This window comes from Neovison vison, chromosome 2 (genome assembly GCF_020171115.1).
Source record: "Neovison vison isolate M4711 chromosome 2, ASM_NN_V1, whole genome shotgun sequence".
NCBI lineage: Eukaryota > Metazoa > Chordata > Mammalia > Carnivora > Mustelidae > Neogale > Neogale vison.
This window is the reverse complement of record NC_058092.1, coordinates 237,512,576-237,531,220: the sequence shown is the minus strand read 5'-3', so window position 1 is coordinate 237,531,220 and position 18,645 is coordinate 237,512,576. Positions and strand designations below refer to the sequence as shown.

Here is an 18,645-nt window from a genome sequence, read left to right as displayed (position 1 = left end):
TAGAGCTTCACTCACCCAAGTATTTCAAAGAGAAACCACATTTTGGGCCAAATTGGATACCTCCTAAAGGTTCTGGTTAGCTTTGCGAACACGATCATGGGATATCCTAGCCAAGGGCCGGCACCTGGCAACACTCTTTAGACAATGAGGAGTGGGGTGGGCTCATCCTGATGTGAGTCCGTAACCTCAGGATACCGACAGTGACGTGTGGCCAGTCTTGCTCACACTTCCCAAATCAAAAAGGTGAGTAACATACTGGCCCTCCCACCTTCTCCCTTGGCTAGATCTCTACATCAGGTAGCTCTATGGATACATGACCTAAAACTTTTAAAAGTTGTTAATTACAACAGCAAAAATACTTCTTAAAAAGGCAACTATGGGTCTCAAACAAAAATCATTATTAAATTAGGAATGTCAAACTTGGATAGACTGAAGCACACTGCAGAAACTCTCATAAGAGTCTGATCTGTTTCAGTAAATTCCTTTAGAGCACTAGTTCTCAGAACGGGGCACACACATGTAACACAGACATACACTTGCATGTGTGATACACAACACATATAAACTGTTTGGTCACGTATATATACTACCTCTCTCAGGATTTTGGATGTGTCCTGGGGAGGGTGAGACGTACAGAAACTACAGTATAATATGGACACACTGTCTAGAGCGCCCAGGTGCACAGGTTCGCAGAACAACTTGACAAAGCTGTCGGCTTAAGCGAATCAGAGCTGAAGCTAAAACTCCTCGTCCCAGATGTGGTCGCACAGTACAAAGAATAAACCAACACCAGGGACGGCGGCCAGGCAGGAAATAGGAAACAGTGAACTCAGACACCGCCTGAACCCCAGGCTCTTCAGCCCATGATCTTCACCAAAACGCCAAAATGCAGCTGATCGGTTGAGCCAAAGAGCGGAGGGTGAAGTGGTCAGATGGCCTCTGATTGGGCTTGGCCACACGCCCCTGGACGGAGCCAGATTACCTAGGAGGGCAGCGGCCACCGGGCCCACAGAGCCACCACCCCTCAGGGGCTCTGGGGCTCCCTTCTGCTCAGCCTGGGGGCCCCTGACTCAGAGAAACCCTCACCGCGATGAGGACTTCTGGCGACCTAACACTGTTATCGCACCGGGGAGCGGGAAGCGAGGCACATACCTGAACGCAGACCGGGCTGGGCAGCCCACAAAGGGGTGCTTCTGTCCCCCTGGAGAGGGACGTGCAACAGATGCCGGCCCTGGGAGCGCGAGGTCTCAGGCCGGACAGAAGGGGCTGCTAGAGATGCGCTGCTCCCTCCCTAAGGCTCTGAAAAGGCCTTCTGGTGCCTCCAGGAGGGCTTCCTGGAGACAGTTACTCAGGCCCTGAAAGCAGGGAGCCAGATGTCCCTGATGAGGAAGGTACTCGCTCACCGCTGCGGTCCCCTCTAGGACTCACTCCACACCCTGCACACCATTTGCATTCAGGCTTTGCAACCGCCTTTGTTCTTAATTACCCTCGACCCCCACCCCGGGGGCCTGAGACCACACGCACGGCACAGCGGGACTCAGAGCTGGGGCTGCTCCTGATTTCGGACTCCTGACCGACCGTCTTCCTGGCACCTTGACCCTCAGGCCTCCTCCCCTTTCCGCTGATCGGCACCTTCCCCAGTGTTGGCATCAGCGGGCCTTGGGCCAGATTTCCACATGGGCTGCCCCCAAAAGGCAGTGTGGCCGCTCTAGGGTTGAAAGTACATTTTCACCAGCTCTTTATTTCCTGCTTCATTTAAGTGCAGTGTTGTTGCTTGTTCTAATCAATAAATGGGCATCGGAAGGTTTACAAACTAGGTAGTATCACGGGAAGGCTGACGATTTTAATAAGGCCTCATTTACAGTACGGGAGAACCGTGAGAGCCACCAGCGGACGCGGAACCGCCAGCGTCCGTTCCTGCTGCCTCTCTGCGCATCAGACTTTATCCAAGTCCAGGGAAGAGCATCAGGTCAAACCTCACGAACGCACGAAGCCGCCTGCTGCTGTGGGCATGAGGGAGGCTGAGACAAAGGTCCCGCCTCTGCCGCGGCCCGCACTGCAGACAGGCTCAGGCCGTGTGCAGGACTGACCCCAGCGTCCGTGAGCGGCGCCCCGGCAGCCACAGCACCCCGACAGGAAGAGGGCTTGGGGCCTCCCTTCCTGGGGAGATGGCGGCCCGGGGTGAGCGGCAGCGGAGGGCAGGAGGGCTGTGCCCCGTGAAGGCTGTGGGGCTGGGGGCCCCGGGCGAGATGGCGTGATGAGCCTCTCCAGGAGGCATTTCTGATTTTACAGCGTCTCGGGTGAGGGCCGGAGGGTGTGATGATGCTGTTCATGTCCTTGGGGTCCCGCCGCCTCCCAGCATTCACTCAGCCCCCTGGAAGCGCACGGCCCGGGGGACCGTCCTCCGGGACACAGTGTGGACCTTTGCTCACCCTGGAAGGGCCTTTCCAGGAACTCTCTGGAAGGGCTTGCAGGAGAGACCCTTTGCAGAGAGGCTGTTCAACGGACTTACACAAGCACGAGAATCCTTTCTGAGGCCTCGGAACAGAAGCTACAAGACGCTACTCGCTGGCAGGGCTGGCAAATGCGGATCTTACTACCGTCATGCGGCTGGATTTCATAGCTACAAGCTAATAGCTGTGACGAAGGAATTATTAAAGTGTTAAATATTTCATTTAAAAGGGAACATTGCAGTCACTTTGAAAAGAAAACTCAGAACTCATCTGCTGAAAACGATCATCTGTGAGAAGACACCGGAAGGAGCAGCTGGGGTCCGCCACCGCAGGCGCCCACCGCCCGCCGTCCCACTACCCGCCGTTCACACCGCCACGGGGGTCCACCGCCGTCCAGCCCCCCCCACCATCAGCACCCACCACCCACCTTCCGCACCACCGTCCACGCCGCCGGGCTCACACCACCTCGCACACTGCAGGGCTCACACCGCGCCTCCTGGGGTGCCAGCCGTGGAGGAAGCCCCCACTCTAGCCCGGAGAGCAAGCGGAGAGGCCGAGGCTCCCTGCTCTGAGCGCCGCGATGGGCAGAGGAGCTGGGAAGGGGAGGACAGCGTGTGCACACCTTGAATCCGAGAGGGGTCTCAGTTTGCCTCAAGTCTGCCTCTCCTCAGCGCTGGGAAATCCTGCCTCTGGCAAAGTCTACTTCCACCTTTTCACCTGCTCTGCCCCGGACTACGAAGGCTACACGAAGATGCTTACATATACAAATGGAGCGACGTTACTTTTGAGAAGTAAACGGCGGAGTTAGAACACATTAACAGGAAAGAACTTCAAACGGTATCTCATTATAAAAGAAACATTTAGATTTCAAGACCAATGGCTTCATTCAGTAACTATTTCTTGGAGGAAAATGAATTCAAAACAGTGCTGACCTCCGCGAGGGCTCGATGGGGGAGCCCCTGCCCTCCCTAAAATGCTTCTTTGTGCCCGAGACGGCTGGCTCTCCATCAGAGGCCGGCGGCAGATGGTCCTGCTGGCGCTTTAACAAGCAGATGGGCACAAGGTAACCCCCAAACTGCAAATACAACACACAGCGGTTTTTTCTTAGGAACGCCCTCTACTCAGAACAGTCTCACAAGAAGATTAAACACGTCTTACTCCCCACCCGGTTGCTGGTGCTTTCCTGAGCAGCAGACGCCGCCCTCACCCCTCGGAGGACCCGGCGGCAGCGGCGGCACACACCTGCGGACTTCTGGTCGTGAAGGGCCGGCCTCATGCTCCTTGGCAGGAGAACCTGGGCAATTAACGTGTTACTAATCACACTTGGGAAATTTTCCAAGATAAGAAGCTGAACTACGTGAAATCTCCAGTATTAAGTTCTAACTAACCTGACAAAAACTTTAACTGTGTATTGCTTACGTCCACACACATGTGTGACCAGCCTTAAAAGATGAACCAGTGCTGAACGGGTGCCCATCGCACCGTGAAGCGGTCTTGCCCACAGACAAGAGGGGCCCAAGAGGGAATGCAGTAGGGGCCTGGCCCCCGGGGACCCCCAGGGCAAGGGCCGGCTCCTGAGGACGAGCAGGTTCCGGCGCTGGGGCTCTGACGGGATTACGTTTTTAGAACAAGCTAAAAGCAGCAGACCTGGTCTAAATCTCAGAGGGGAGACTGATGAAAACGTGATACGCAGAAGCAGATTCAACGTGCCCCAAGATTAAGATGCATGGAAAACAGAATTTGTTAAAAAAACAAAACAAAACATTTATTCCACATTAGCATGTAGTCACGCCTCCAAGCCTGTGACGGTTTCTTTCTCTACGTTAATGACCAGTTTCTGGAGGTCTCGGAGGTTGTCAGAGGATTTTCCTGGTATGGGACTTGTCCGCTTACCATGACTCCCCTAGTGCTATAAGATACCAAGTGGAAACAGAGCCAAGCCAGCGACACTGGATAGAAAAGGGTGTTACCACATCTGGGGGTTCGTGTTAGCAATTCTATCATAACTGTCCACCCCCTCCCTTCTTAAACCGTAAAATCCCCACACCTGGTCCCTGCCTGGGAGTCAGCGATTGAGCTAAATTAGAAAAACCTGGCTTGGAAATGGTAAGGCGTGGGAAACCCCGGCTCGCGGCAACCCGTCAGGGGGGTGGGGCTGGCCCAGGGGACCCTGTCCCGAGGAGGGTGCTGGAGGACGTCTCCCCTAAACCCGGCTAGAGGGACCTGGCCTCGGTTGGAAGCACCTGCCAGCACTGTGGGGCTTGTCCAACAGGGAAGAGCTTCTGGCTGGGGCTGGATGGCCTCCATCCTTACCCCAGCAGCTGTTTCCAGCTCGTTCTGGTCACCCATACTGCCCATGGGGGTTGGACGAGGAGGTGGGCTGGCTCGGCCCAGTGCCAGGGAGGCAGGGTCAGTGTGGCCAGCTCCGCCCTCTTCAAACACCAAGAACAGGACCTCAGGATTTTATAAGCTCACTTTCCCCACCTCTACCTTTGATGATAGATACTTCCTGCCTTGGTTTTCTAATTTTTCCATCCTGAAAATTTTAAAACCTTAAATTTCTGCTCACTAGTCAACAGACTTTAAGAGAGGAAAGCCAGTCAGACAATTCCTTCTTTCATTCTTTACTTTTGACAGAGAGAGAGAGAGAACACATGAGCACAAGCGGGGTGCATGGGGAGAGAAGCCGACTCCCTGCTGACCAAGGAATCCGATGTGGGATTTGATCCCAGGACCCAGGGATCATGACCTGAGCTGAAGGCAGACGCTCAATGGACTGAGCCACCCAGGAGCCTCTGGTCAGGCAACCTCCTTGCTCCTAGTGGCACAGCGGTACTCTCCAAGTGATGAACGAGAGTGGACGGCATAGTTCGGAGCACCAGGGTTCCCAAGCCCCTACTTCAGAAGCAAAACCACATCTGAGTTCCCAGCCTGCTCAGCACATGGAGGTCACACCGTGTCCCCTGCAGCCTCTGAGGTCACGAGTTGAGCCGAAACCAGGAGTATGACGCTCAAACCGACTGAGCTGCCCAGGCGCCCTAGATTTACCTTATCTAGAACCTCAGGGTAGTTTTTTCCTTTGACTATGTGTGTTCGTACATCTAGACATATTTGTGTACGCGTACACATGCATTTATTTTAAAATGAGCATAAAAAGCCACTACGCAAAATGGACCTCTGGTATATGTGTAGAATAACCTCAGTTGCCATAATTCAGGTCCAAACAGGAACTCAGAAAGAAGCATCTAGGAAAATGCTTTTTGGTGATCACAGACCATGTGCCTTAAACGTGCTACATTTAGGCAGTAAGTTCTCAGTCCGTGCTTTAAGCCCACAGTAACTACGGCAAGTTTGAGAAATTAGATTGCAAACTTCTCTGAGATGACACAATGCCACTACCCACTCTGATGAGATGTCACCGGCCGAGTTTATGGAAGTGGCTAATTGTCCATGTACAAGCCTCATTTTCTGTGCTGTTGGCAAGCAGACAGTTTAAGTTAACAATAAGCTTATTGAAAAATTCACTGCTATTCAGATGTGTTTCTATTTAAACCTTTCAGCCAACAAGAGTCAAGAGTCGATCTGCATGCATCATTTTTACTGCCTTTGCCAAGAATTATGTGACCACGTGCCAAAGCCAACACAAGCATTTGGAATGGGTGGAGATCGTGAACTCCTGTCCTTACAGCGCGGACACACGCTGTCTCTGTTTAGATGATGTAAAAATACCAAGTCAGGAGAGTCGATAAAACGGGCTGTGACGTGAGCGGTAGTTCATTCGTCAAGCTCCCTGAGCGAAACCCTGGGAGGTGGCGGCGTTACTGACCTCGCTGGAGAATGGGATGGTGAATCGCAGGCAAGGGGAGGCGTGGGAGGGCCGCGGGCTCATGGAAATAGGCGTCCAGCCAGGCCGCGCACTGCACCAGGGGCTCCGTCATTTCCTCCGGACGGCCAAGCAGCTCAGGAAGCGCGGGGGCCTCCGCAGGCCTGCAAAAGTGGTAAGAGGAGGGTCATAAACCTCAGGCTCCGAGTCCACACAGGTGGGAAGCAAATGAACGCCTGCTTTGCCCACGTGCGTGGGCGTCTGTAGCAGTTTCGGGGAGGGGCGCCCACTGCTGCTCAGTGGTGGGCAGGTGCCCGCAGGAGGGGTGGGGGGCCTTCCCGCCGCGTTTCCCCCTTTGGCTCTAAGAAACACAAGCCCTCTTTGGAAACAAGAGGCGATTCCGGGAGGAACGTGCGGGGACACGGGCTCTGCCGTCTGGGGCTCTGAGCGTCTGCAGTCACCCCGTGAAGCAGGATGTGACACAGCCGGGATGACACGCGAGACGCTGGCCCGGTGGGAGCGTGGCTGCCCCGTCGTACGGCCGGGCGCATGCGTCTATCCCTTGTCTGTAAAATCGCGTCTTATCAAACCTTCTTCCAGAAATACTACCGAAGGAGTTACCCCGCCTGGGACCACCCGCGCCTCCCACTGAGTTTCAACACAACAGCGCGTTCGGGGCTTTGTCCTGCTTTGGGCCGCGACCCGGGGACTTCCTCGCGGTCTGCTCCCCACCCGCGGAGTCTCGCCCCAGAGCGTGGGACGCGCGTGCAGTCCTCCCGCGAGGCTAACGCCAGTCATGCTGCTCGGCTTCTGGCTTTTCTTCTTTCTTCCCCAAATTCCCGCGTTCATTCCTTACGGTCACTTCCTCCTTCTGTCACCTTCCGGTTAAACCACATACTGTGGAGTCGCTTCGTCTGCTCCTCGCCCGCGGGGGCAACTCCCGCCCCTGTGGGGGCTGGCGGCTGCCTCTCCCAGAGCTGACTCACCTTCGGCAGGAGCCGAGTCTCCGGGACCCCGCTGCTGGAACGAGAAAACATCCCTGCTTCCGAGCCCTACAGTTTTATGATGGATCCAATGTTTATTCCGATTTCCTGGAACCCCACACCCACAAAAGCACTGGCACCAAGTCTGACCCCTTCAGCTGACATTCCTTCCTTCCCTTCCAGGTCCCTGGACAGCTGGCAGTCTTCCTAGGCTTTCGGGCCCTGGAGGGCAGAGTCTCTCCAGCATCTCAGATCCCGAAGCTTCCGGGGGAGGGGAGCTGCACGCGGCTCTTCCTGGCCCTCCAAGCCTCACTCTGGGGGTTAAGGACGCGTGCGTGGGCACCGGTCTACGGCTGCCTGTTTCGTCTCGTACCTACCACCCTGAGGAGGGTCTGAGTGGAGAGGCCACCACTGGCTTGGCCACGCGGCCCAGCACAGGGAGGACATGGGGGATGGCGGCTGCAGGAGCGCGGGCCCGACTGCACCTTGCCGGAAGGCCGCAAGCACGCGCAGGTTGCCGCAGACCCGGGAGCCCGAGCACTTCCCGCTGTGCGCCGCAGGGAACCGCAGAAGGCGCGGACGCAGGTCTCACGGATGTGGCCCCACGCAGCACTGCTCGTCTCTCAGGCACGGCGCCCTGTGGAAATGAGAGTCTCCACGGACGTCCTGGATCTCGCCAGAAATCAGCTTCCTTGGATGACATGTACAGAAATGCCCTTTCCACTGTTTTTCTACAGTAGAACAGAAAGGGGACTGGGGAGAGCGTCTAAGCACTTGCATGTGGACAGGGTGGGGAAGGAACGGGACAGGGAAAGTCAAAGAAACGAGTCTTCTGGAATGATCCGGCCAAGAAGGACAACAGACGCGGGCTGGCCGTCCTGCCGACTCCCGACCCGACAGAGCAGGCCGAGGCCTCAGCCCGGATGCCATCTTCGTGAGATCTCTGTGGGAGATCCTCGTGGAGACCCACGAGGACAGGCCCGTGGTTGGCCTGGACCCCACATCAACAGAGGGCCTCCACAGGACGTGCTCCCTGCCCAGCACTGCGGGGCCAGCGGAGCCGAGACATTGCTCCCGCCCCGATTTCTCTCTCCATCAGGACATCTGGTTGGGGAAGGACTTGGACTTCCGTGCCTGGCCTGAATGTCACTGGACTTCAGAGAGAAATTCTAGACACTCTGTTCCCATCCTGCTCCTTCCGTTCTGAACAGACGTGCACTGATGACAAAGGAGAATAAAGATGGGGAGGGCTGGCGCATGTCTTGCCATCCCACTCCTGGGGGTGGAGAGAGGGGGGGCTGGTGTTCTAGGGAAAGCCAGGGCTCCCTTCACACAAAGCAAGGCCAATGCCACCCGGTGTGTGTTGGCAGTTTGTCCACAAAGGTCTCAGCCACAAGCACACAGCAAGCTGTGAGTGGCACCTGCCCAAATGGGAGATGAACAGAGCTAAGGGGCCGACGTCCCCACCCTCAGCCTATGGGAGACCCCGTCCCTCTCCTGCCTTGAGCACCCATGCTGGCCCCGTGCGCCTGGCGCCTCCCTCAACAGGCCAGAAGGTCTCAGAGCTTTTGGGCTATGCTCACCCATTTCACCAACGGTGACTGTGCTTCCCTTGGCCAGGGGACAGACGCCACGGGAGATGGGGCACCTTAGGCCATGGGACGGGGCCTTCAGCACCCACTAGCGACCCACTGTGCTCCAAGACGTACACCTCTTTGCTCAGAGGCCCCGGAATGGCACAGGGGCGTCTGGGCATCAAAGGCACTGACCAGGCTGGTCGCTGTGTCCTCGTGGCTAAGGGACCAGAATGGGAGCTGTGTCCCTACTAGCATTTCCCACTCTTAAAAGGATATTTGAAGAATTTTTATAGTAGTAAAATTCATCTTAAATTGATTTTTTATGCTTGTGCTAAAGATCTCAACCTCTGATTTACTCTGTAGGTCTCCCTTCTAACTCTTTCTCTGTTGGCATTAGGTAACTATTCATGGGTGAAATGTAATTAAACAGCTTTGCTTCTGAAGCAAGGATTTATGATACTACATTTAAAATGAATGGCATTAAACACACACATAAAACCAGATTTTTAAAGCCATGACACAGATTTCCATTTCTACAATAAAACGAAATTTATTCCCTGCCCTGCCCTCTCCTCCAGCCTCGCTTCGCATGGCCCTGTGCGAGCTGCGGTGTGACGGTGCAGCCCTGCCCATGGTCGCCCTGATTACAGAGGAGGCTCTGCGGGCCCCCTGCCCACCGGCCCTGAGGCCCCAGTGGTTACGGGCTCCGTGGTCCACGCTCCCGTAACTCCCACACCCCAGCCCTTCCTGGGAGCTGCCCCTCAGCCACCGTGGAGTCGCACACCCCTGCCCGTGGGCCAGCAGCAGGCGTGGGAGCTGGACAGCCAGCCCGCACGGGCAAAGAGCAGGCCCTGTCCCGCCGTCAGCCGGGACCATGCAGAAAGGGACATGTGAGAGTCAGCCAGCCCGAGGCCTTCTCCCAGACGACACTCGTCCTCAATAAGAGTCACCCGGCCGACTCTGGGACACTGGGCACCACCTCCTCCCTCCTGGCACGAGAGGGCTGGCGAGTGGCTGACCAAAGCATCTGGCTTTGTTGAGCTTTTCCACAGAGGACAGGGCAGCACACCGAGCACACTGTAACGGAGCGGACGCGGAATCGTACGTGGTTTGGTGTAAGGGTTTCCTCAAGAAGCATGCAGCTCTTGGCGATCCCCAAACAGTGGCCGTCAGGGGAAGGCTCTGGAACACAGGCGCGAACCAAAGGCCCTAATGAAGTTCTCCTGCAGTCATGACCCCTTCCCTGCCGGGGCTCGGAGAGAGAATGGCCCGGCGAGCTGGCTCAGAGGTCAGGTTTGTCCTTCAGCCCAAATCAGGATGCAGGAGGGTGAGGAAGTGCTCCAGAACCTTTAAAGATGTGTTAATGACGCAGGGATGCCTCACCTATGAAGGTGGAGGGGGAGCCCATCGCTCACGGCGTTCCCAGGAAGGCTGTCCCTCCTCCCTGCAAAGCAGCCTGTGTCTCAGGACGTGGATTTCAGCTAGAAAGTGAGGGGGCAGGGGCAGCACCACACTGGTGGCAGCAGGCAGGCAAGGGGAGGGGACCAAGTGTAAACAGAATGGCCTCCCAGACAGGGTTCCGAGCCATCCATCCGCTGCACACAGAGGTCGCACGCACTGGGCTTAGGCTAGCGGCCGCTGCAGAACCAGGAGCCCTGGGGCAAAGAGAGCCCGGCTGGCCAGGACCCCAGAAGGCAGCGCCCGAGGTCTGCAACAGTGTCAGGGACTGGCTTGACATGAGAAAAAAATGGAAGAACATTCCCGACCCCACGTCCTCCAGGGTCTTTCCACACTGCAAATTTGTTCAAAACTTTAAAACTCAATCAGTTTGGTAGGAGATCTGGGCATTCAGGTTTGGGGGCGCCTCAAGACTTCACTGCTAGTAAAGAACCACTAAATCTTCATTTCTGAATGAATTCTACTTCCCAAAGACATTAAAATGTCATGTACTTGGCTTAAATCCCATTTGATGTAAGAAAACAGGCCCAAAGTTCTAAGCTACTCACATCTGATTAGCAGCATTAGCTACACCCGGGGGGCAGACATTCAAAAACCTCTCTTTGACCCCAGTGCTTTTCTAGTATTTGTCTTCCCAGGATAAAACCGAGTGTTGTAGTTTGGGAACATGCACTGGTGATGCTAGAGGCTTGCCCACGCAAAGAACTTCAACCTCGGCAAAGAGTTCCAAAGACCCGTATTCCTTGCTGTTCGCGTGGAATCTGGCAGTGCGCTGACCCAAGCTGTGTCCTTTAGCAAGGCTGGGAGATGAATCTGCGGGAAAACCCACGGAGAGTGGGGTAGAGCCTGTGCTGGAAGCAAGAGTGCGGGGCCTTGGCCACATACAGAATCCCAGACACCCTTACGAGGAGAAGAGTCCCCGAGCTGAGCTACAGAAGCGCTCCACCCCTTCTCTGGCTCTAGGACGGAGGGTGGGCTCCGGACCCCAGAGCATCAGGAAGAGCACGTGTTCGGTAAAACGTCACAACTGCAACAGAAGGGACTCTGAAATGCGTGGCTACTGCGGCTCTGTATCACCGGTATGCGCAGTTACGTCTGACTCAACAGGTCTCTGGCGGAGTCTCCTGGGTTTGTGTCTGATGGGTTCGTCCTCCTTTCATTACACCTCCTTGCTCAAGTTTGCTTTTTTCTTTTTTCCAGTGGTGGGATGGAAGACAAGAAATAAATTATGCAACCTATGATCAAAAGAGATCTTTTTTTTTTTTAACAGTGGGGCTGAATAAAGACTTTAAACTCTATATTCCAACTGAATGTTGTGGCTTGACTCCACACAAGCCGCTGTCGAGGACCCGTTCCGTCCGCGGCTTATCCACGAGAGCGTGGACGCAGCATCTGTAGCACGAGGAGGTGCGGCCGCCTTCCACTCGGGCCCTCGGCCGGCCCCACGCGCCCCTGACGCCCTCTGCCATGAGGGCTGCCGCAGGACGCCGGGTGAGCGCACACCTGCAGCGACAGCTCCGCGACACAGCCTGCCGGCCCGCAGCTGTCGGTGGCACCACCACGCGGGTGCGGCGGGGTCCCTGCAGTCATCGGACCTTCTAACCTGGGGAAAGAGGGGAAGGGCGAAAATCAAAGTGCTGATGCAGGGACTCAGAAACGCCGGCCTCCGACAGCAGAACCGCGCGGGAGACGGAGAGCAGAGGCTCCCGACGGGCTCGTCCGGCCACAGGACGGGGGCCTTGTGCGGCTCGTGGTGACGGCGGGCAGCGGACCACACATCTGGCTCCGTCCTGACGATTCGGAGGTCCGTGCGCGGTTTGCCCCACGCCCTGGGAGCGCCAGCAGCCGACGGAGGAGAAGGGAGGACGTGGACACGACGTCCCGGCAACACGCTGAAGCGGACACTACAGACGGCGCACGCGACTCCTGCGCGTGTCCACTGGCAGGGAGCCAAGAGCCGCCGTGGCTCCTGACACCCGGGTGGATGGACCGACGTTCACGCCTGGGGTCCTGGTGAATGTTTTCACAGGTCGGTCTCTACGAAGCAGACTTTGCCACCCTTCGACGGAGGACAACCAGTAGCGAAGGGAGGCCGCGCCCGCCGCACGTGGAAGTCCTGAGGACGGCTCCAGGGGGCAGGCGCGCTGCTGGCCGTCCCTGCAGGGGGACTGGCGGGAGCTGGCAGGTGCTCTGCACACCTGTGCTCGGCTCTCGCAGTGTGGGTCAGGACAAAACGGACGCACGGCCTGCTCCTTGCCTTGACACCTCCCATCGCCCCCCACAGACCCCCAAAATGAATTCTACATTCATGATCCGATCATAGGCCACCAATGGTCTACGTCCCAAGGCCAACAATAGGAGAAGGAAGAGGCAGTAAAATTCAACTCACTTTCTGGGTGGTCACAGGTATGCTGCTTAAATCGGGTATCAGTTTTTAATGAGCAATCTAAGCTCTCAAAATTTGGGGCTCAAATTAATGTCAGAACCTAAACAAGACCATAGAGGAATTTATGGTACTATTTAAACCCTCCAAACCCAGAAAATTTTATGTAAATTTTCAACTCTTCAATACAAGGTACATGTCGTAAGAACTACACACTTCTTTTTCCTTTTGAAAATGATCCTTAAATACATAAGCAATAAAACATTTTAAAAACAATTTAAATAGTACACTTGGCAGACTGGAATGCCTTAAAAAAGCCTACTTCCTTTCTCCCCTAAATGTTCAAATTGTTAAAAGGAAAACTGTATTTTATCAACATTTTAACATATCATTAAAATCTCTACTATCTGACAGATGAAGATAAAAACACCCCAAAACTATAGATGAATTATCAGGTCCCTAATGATTCCAAAACAATTACAGGATGCAGAGCAATCTAGTTAAATTTTATTCAAAAGCTTACTACACTTGTGTTTTCTTTTATTTTTCTATCAAGAAGCCCATGAGGCTTAAGCACAATTCATTATGTATGAGACCCCACTTGCAGTGCTTGACTGTTGATTAATAGCAAAGTTTGCTGTATGTACATTTGCAACATTAGATGCATACAATATGCTAACTTATTCTTTCACTGAAACTAATTATTTACAAAAATGACTACTTGAGACTACAATTTATTAAATGCATGCATCCAGTCTCAATTTGGCCCCCAAAGACAGCCTGGAATGAAGATCTTTTACTTGATGTGACAACTTCTAGAAACGCTGTTATTAATATTGTAAACGTGGCAAATAAAGAGTTCAAATAGCCTATGTCTGTGTTGCGTTTGCTTTTCACCACGGAAGCAGGGAGTGGAGCAGCCGTCCGGCATTTCACACGCGAGAGGTGGACTGCTCTTTCCCAGCTTCATTTAGCTTCTTATAAATAAAATACTTACCCATTGACAACGGAATAGTTTAAAAAGAAATTGCAAACATGAAAGAGGAATAGAAAAATCCTAATGAAATTGTTACTTAAGTAGATTACAAGCCTGTCAAGAAGAATAAATTTAGTTCATCTGGTGAAAAAAATCTGTAAAAATATAATTTTTAAAGAGTCATTTCCACCAGTCTCATCAAATTATTGGTATTACCATATAGGTACTCCCTCCCACCCAAAGGATCTTTGGGGTTAGGTAACTGTGCATCATTCAGTCAGTCTCTTCCCTCCCAGAAAAGAGGGGACATACATGAATTGGCTTATGGACAAAAATTACAGAAGCTTCATCTTCACATTCAGATTTCAGAATGGGGCATCTGGTCAACCTCAACGTCTTTCAGGCTGACTCCTTAACTCGTGTGGCCCGGGGCAGCATCCTCCTGCTCTAAGCATCTTCTGTGGTCCAGTCTCTCTCTGCCGGGCCAATCTGCACTCTCGCTACAGCTGTCCCTTCCAAGGCCTCAAAGACTCTGTGTGGCCTTGCTCTGCTCTGCTGAGGGTGTGTGCCACTGCAGGCTGAGGAGAGACAGACAGGAATCAGACTCCTTCCTTCACATGCCAAGATAAGGAAAATCGATGTCTGTGCCCAAATGACAGAATGATAGTGCACAGAGTCATTACACACTACTAATTGCTCCGTGCCATTAAATTTTTGAAAGGACACCTAAGGAAAAAGACAGGTTTCCAACAAGGGCTTGCTCTGGGATATACGATTTTAGGGACATAGAGGAAAAATGGAACATCAGTGAGAGGGCCTTTGCTCCCTAAAACAAACAGGTGTTAAGGAGGAAAAGAAAGTAGCCTGAGAACGGGAAAATCTCAGGGCCACAGTCAAGATGGGTAAGAGATGACTGGCTTTCTTACATGCAATTTAATATCCCGACTCTCTCAATAACACATTCAAGGTCAGCCATAGTCAAGGCAACTGACTACAGAAGTCCCTGTCGAGAAAATGTCTCAGTGTCAGACGTTCATTACACAATATGGCATTCTGGAAAGGGGGGGTGTCCACTGAATAAAGGTGACAGTCAACTATAGGGAAACAAGACAAGGTAAATACGTGCATAAGACTTCACAGCAGCTATTTACTGAGTGCCTAACATGTGCCAGATAGTTAATTAAGAAAGTGTTCTGTATTTATTCCTCCCCATAACCCGAGGGAGATAATATCTCTATGTTCCAGAAGATGAAACAGAGTCCAGAAGTTATGTGACAATAACTTAACCAAGGCATAAGGGATGCAACTAGGATTTGAATTAGAATGAGTCCAAAGCCCTTACTATCCGGATCACCTCCGTGAACCCAGCGTTCTTGATCCTCTCTGAAAAGGAAACAGTTCCTCCTTATCATACAAAGCCCCTGTGTTTACACGCTCCATTCTCGACAGCGTGTACCTTACGTAGCATATATCCTGTATAGCGTTTGTATCTATTCTCTGACATTTACATAACTTCTGTAAAGTTTTCACTAATCCGTAAGATGTGTACACCCAAGGCCCACTGCCCATCAATTCAAAGACAATGGGAATCTGAGTGTCAATTCTAGTTCTTTTATATTCCAGACACTTCCAAGAAGAGAGATGAGGTACCCATACTAGAGGGTCTCAGGTTTGTAGGGAGCGGCCCACTGGGCATTATTGGTCTATACCCTTATAGGAAGGCCACGTTTACATTTAAATGCCTTGATGAGCACACGGTACAACGTTCCTCTTTACAGGTAAGAAGGCTCGGCCTTAGAGTATCCTGGCCCATCATCTTCCCCACACTCGGCCCTATGGACACCAGGCTCAGAATGAGAAAAAACACAGGATTTATTGCTCTACATGGCTTGGCAAACGAGTAGGCCAGGCTTTTTCCTAGGGCAGATGTCAGCGCAGGTGGTACGAGGAAGTCAGACGGGTGTGCGTCCCATGAAGGCTGTTCCAGGCATCTGAAGGAAGGGCCACGCATTGTGGCGTGCTGACCCTAGCTCTGTCCCTCGGCCCCGCAGTCCTATCTGACACATTGCTGGTGCTCAGTGCCTGCCCGCTGAGCGAATGCACAGACGACGAGGTGACGTCACCACGGACACCAGAGCTCACGCACCGAGAAACACCTGCATTTCAGATTTCATTTTTCCAATGAATAATTTGCTGAAAACCACTCCCCAGGGGGGAAGAAAAACCCACCAAGATTTTGTAAATAGTGAAAGCTACATTCCTCTGCCTTTCCCGATTTTGTAGCCGACTGCTGGGTAACAGGCTTTGTTAAAGCTCGGGGACCGGCCATCACTTCCGATCTTGCCTACTCTGACAGGACCCTACAGTCAAAACCTGGAAGTGTTTCAGATTTGAAGACACACAACTCGGTGAGTTCCCTTCATGGTGGCCCCATTCCCCACTCCTGATACAAGGCGATCAACTGCATAATGAGATGAAACACAGGAAAAATGAAGTTAAACAGCACACTTAGCTCCACGTTCAATCTCTGACCACGGATGAAGGTGGAACTCCAGGAACCACAGACATGTTCTATGAAGGCCATTTACACGGCCCCTCATCTCTGCATTAGGTTTTCCAGTCTTCCAAGAGGTGGCCATTAGATCATCACAGAAAGAGGGACGAGGTCCTAGGGGGGAGGACCCCCCGCCCCCCATCCCTGGCCACGCGGAGGGCACAGCAGACTCTGCGGTCACTACCTTGTGATCACTTCCGGGGGAAAATACAGGAGAAGGAAGCCCGCTCCCAGGAAGCAGGCACACACACGCCCCTCCCGCAGTGACTGCGAATTCTGGACTGTGCGGACTGAGCATCCCAGATGCAAAGCCCATGACAGGGACAGCACAGTGTGCCTGAGCCTGGGAAGCCACGCCCCTTCTCGAGGCTCTCACACCTTTGCTACTAACAGGACTAACACAGGCCCAGCCTTAGAACGGTCAACAAAACTCATCTCCAGACAGCTTCAAGACTACTTTGTTGCGAGGCAATTTAGAAAAAAAATATTAGGGGCACCTCGGTGGGTCAGTTGTTAAGCGTCTGCCTTCGGCTCGGGTCATGATCCAGTGTTCTCTGCTCAGTGGGAGGCCTGCTCCTCCCTCTCCCACTCCCCCTGCTTGTGTTCCCCCCTCTCGCTGTCTCTCTCCATCAAATAAATAAATAAAAAATCTTAAAAATAAAGAAAAAATTATTTTGCATCTTAGCAAGGGAGCATGTCTTAATTTAAATGTTAAAATAATGACGAATGTTCTGAAGACCCTACTTCTTTTCTCTCCAAAAGGCACACGTTCTAGGAGGGCTGACCTCCACCGGGTTTGGTCCCATTAACTTGTGTACTGGGCTCATTAATAAATAATACTACCACTAAATTACCTGTCTTTTAAATTGGTTTGTACAGTTCTAAATAAATAATAGATCGTTCCCTATTATCAAACACAGTGGAGTTTTTAAAGGAAAGCATAGCTGAGGATACATGAGAACATGGCAGTTTCATCTGCGAACAACTTTCTGTAGCTCACTTTCTCAGAAAACCTTTGCTCCTATTTATTGTTGCAGCTGGAACACGTTAGCTGGCGAGCATGGCTGAAAACCCTGTATTTAATATCAGACAAGTATACTGACTACACATTAGTGGCCAAAAAAATCTTAAGCAACTATTAAATGGACAGTTAATGTAATTGTATTTTAAAACACTGAGGTCATATTTAATTTTGAATTGAAACTCTTAAAATGCACTTTCTGGCAAGGATATAGGGTAATAAAACAATGTTAACTACAGAAAAAAAACCCCAAAACTCACATTATTAAAATAAATCTTTTTTCCAGAGTACTAATATTTGCAAGAAGTAGATTACAAGAAGCAGAAAACATTTGTACTTCTTCAACAAGTACTGTCACTGGCACTGGAAACCCAGATTTTCAATTTGAAGGATGATTACTCTGAACAGCGAGCACAGATGTCATTTCCCGCCCCCCTTCCTTCTGCGAGCTGGCTGCCCACCCCCAGCACCCTCTGCCTTCCTTCCAGGGTGCTCAAACTTAGCACCACCCCAGGATCTTTTAATTAGAAGTCCACCAGTAAAGGACCCAATTATGCTCAAGAGCAGGAAGTAAAAGTAAATGGGGTGGGGTGAAGTCTAAAAGGATAAACAGAGGTACGATGAAGAAGAGAAAGGGGTAGAAAACATTTTAGCTGCAAAGCCGGCCAATTAAAATTCCCTTTGGAAGCACCAATTTCTACTCAAAGAAGATTGGAAAGTCCAATTTTATATGCCTTTTTCTTCCTCTTAAAAAATCAATACAGCCCTCTGGGAGGCTGTCGCACTTGCAGGCAGGCGGGTCTGTGGACCGTAAGCTCCACGCCTGGACCCGGTTCACAGTCCTCCCAGGGGAAGAGAGAAGGGGGGTGTCACAGAGTTTTCCAGTAAAAACAAAGCAGCATTTATTTACAGGTGTTCTGACAGCCGGGACAAGGGGAGAGGCCCTGCATGCGAACCCGGGAGCCAGGGGGCAGCACTTTGGAGCACTGAGCCTAGACCTGATCCCTAAATGCCTCCACCCTGAGAGCCTGAGAAGAGCGGAGGGGGACAAAGAGACAGGAGGCCCCCTGGAAATCTAGCTGGTGGGAGCAGAAGGGACAACATATTCTCTCTCTGCTGCCCCAGGCAGGGTCACCCAATCTCCAAGGTCAGACAAGGACTCTGAGTGGCCTCATTCTGCCAACCACGAATACAATGCAGTCGTTAATGCTCTGGAGTCTCTCTCCTCTTCTCTGGTCCCAAATCTTTAGCTCCCTCTTCCCAGAACTAGGCCTTACTTCTCCGTGCAGATGTCCCTCTCTGCACCTGCAGCAGCATGCCTACTGAGGCCTCAAGTTTGCTCCATTTGGAATTTAAGTCCGTGGCTTAGACTGGAGTCTCAGGCCCGAGAATTTTAGGATCCATTTCTTTTCAAAGG

General features: G+C 52.4%; 1 protein-coding gene across 1 annotated transcript in view; it reads right to left on the bottom strand.

The window, feature by feature from the left end:
* The window catches only part of MGMT (O-6-methylguanine-DNA methyltransferase), a 220,911-nt gene that overhangs the window by 41,980 nt on the left and 160,286 nt on the right, over nucleotides 1-18,645 (bottom strand). Inside the window, 1 exon segment of the mRNA XM_044240744.1 lies at nucleotides 6,280-6,440. Coding sequence (XP_044096679.1) covers nucleotides 6,280-6,440 — 161 coding nt within the window.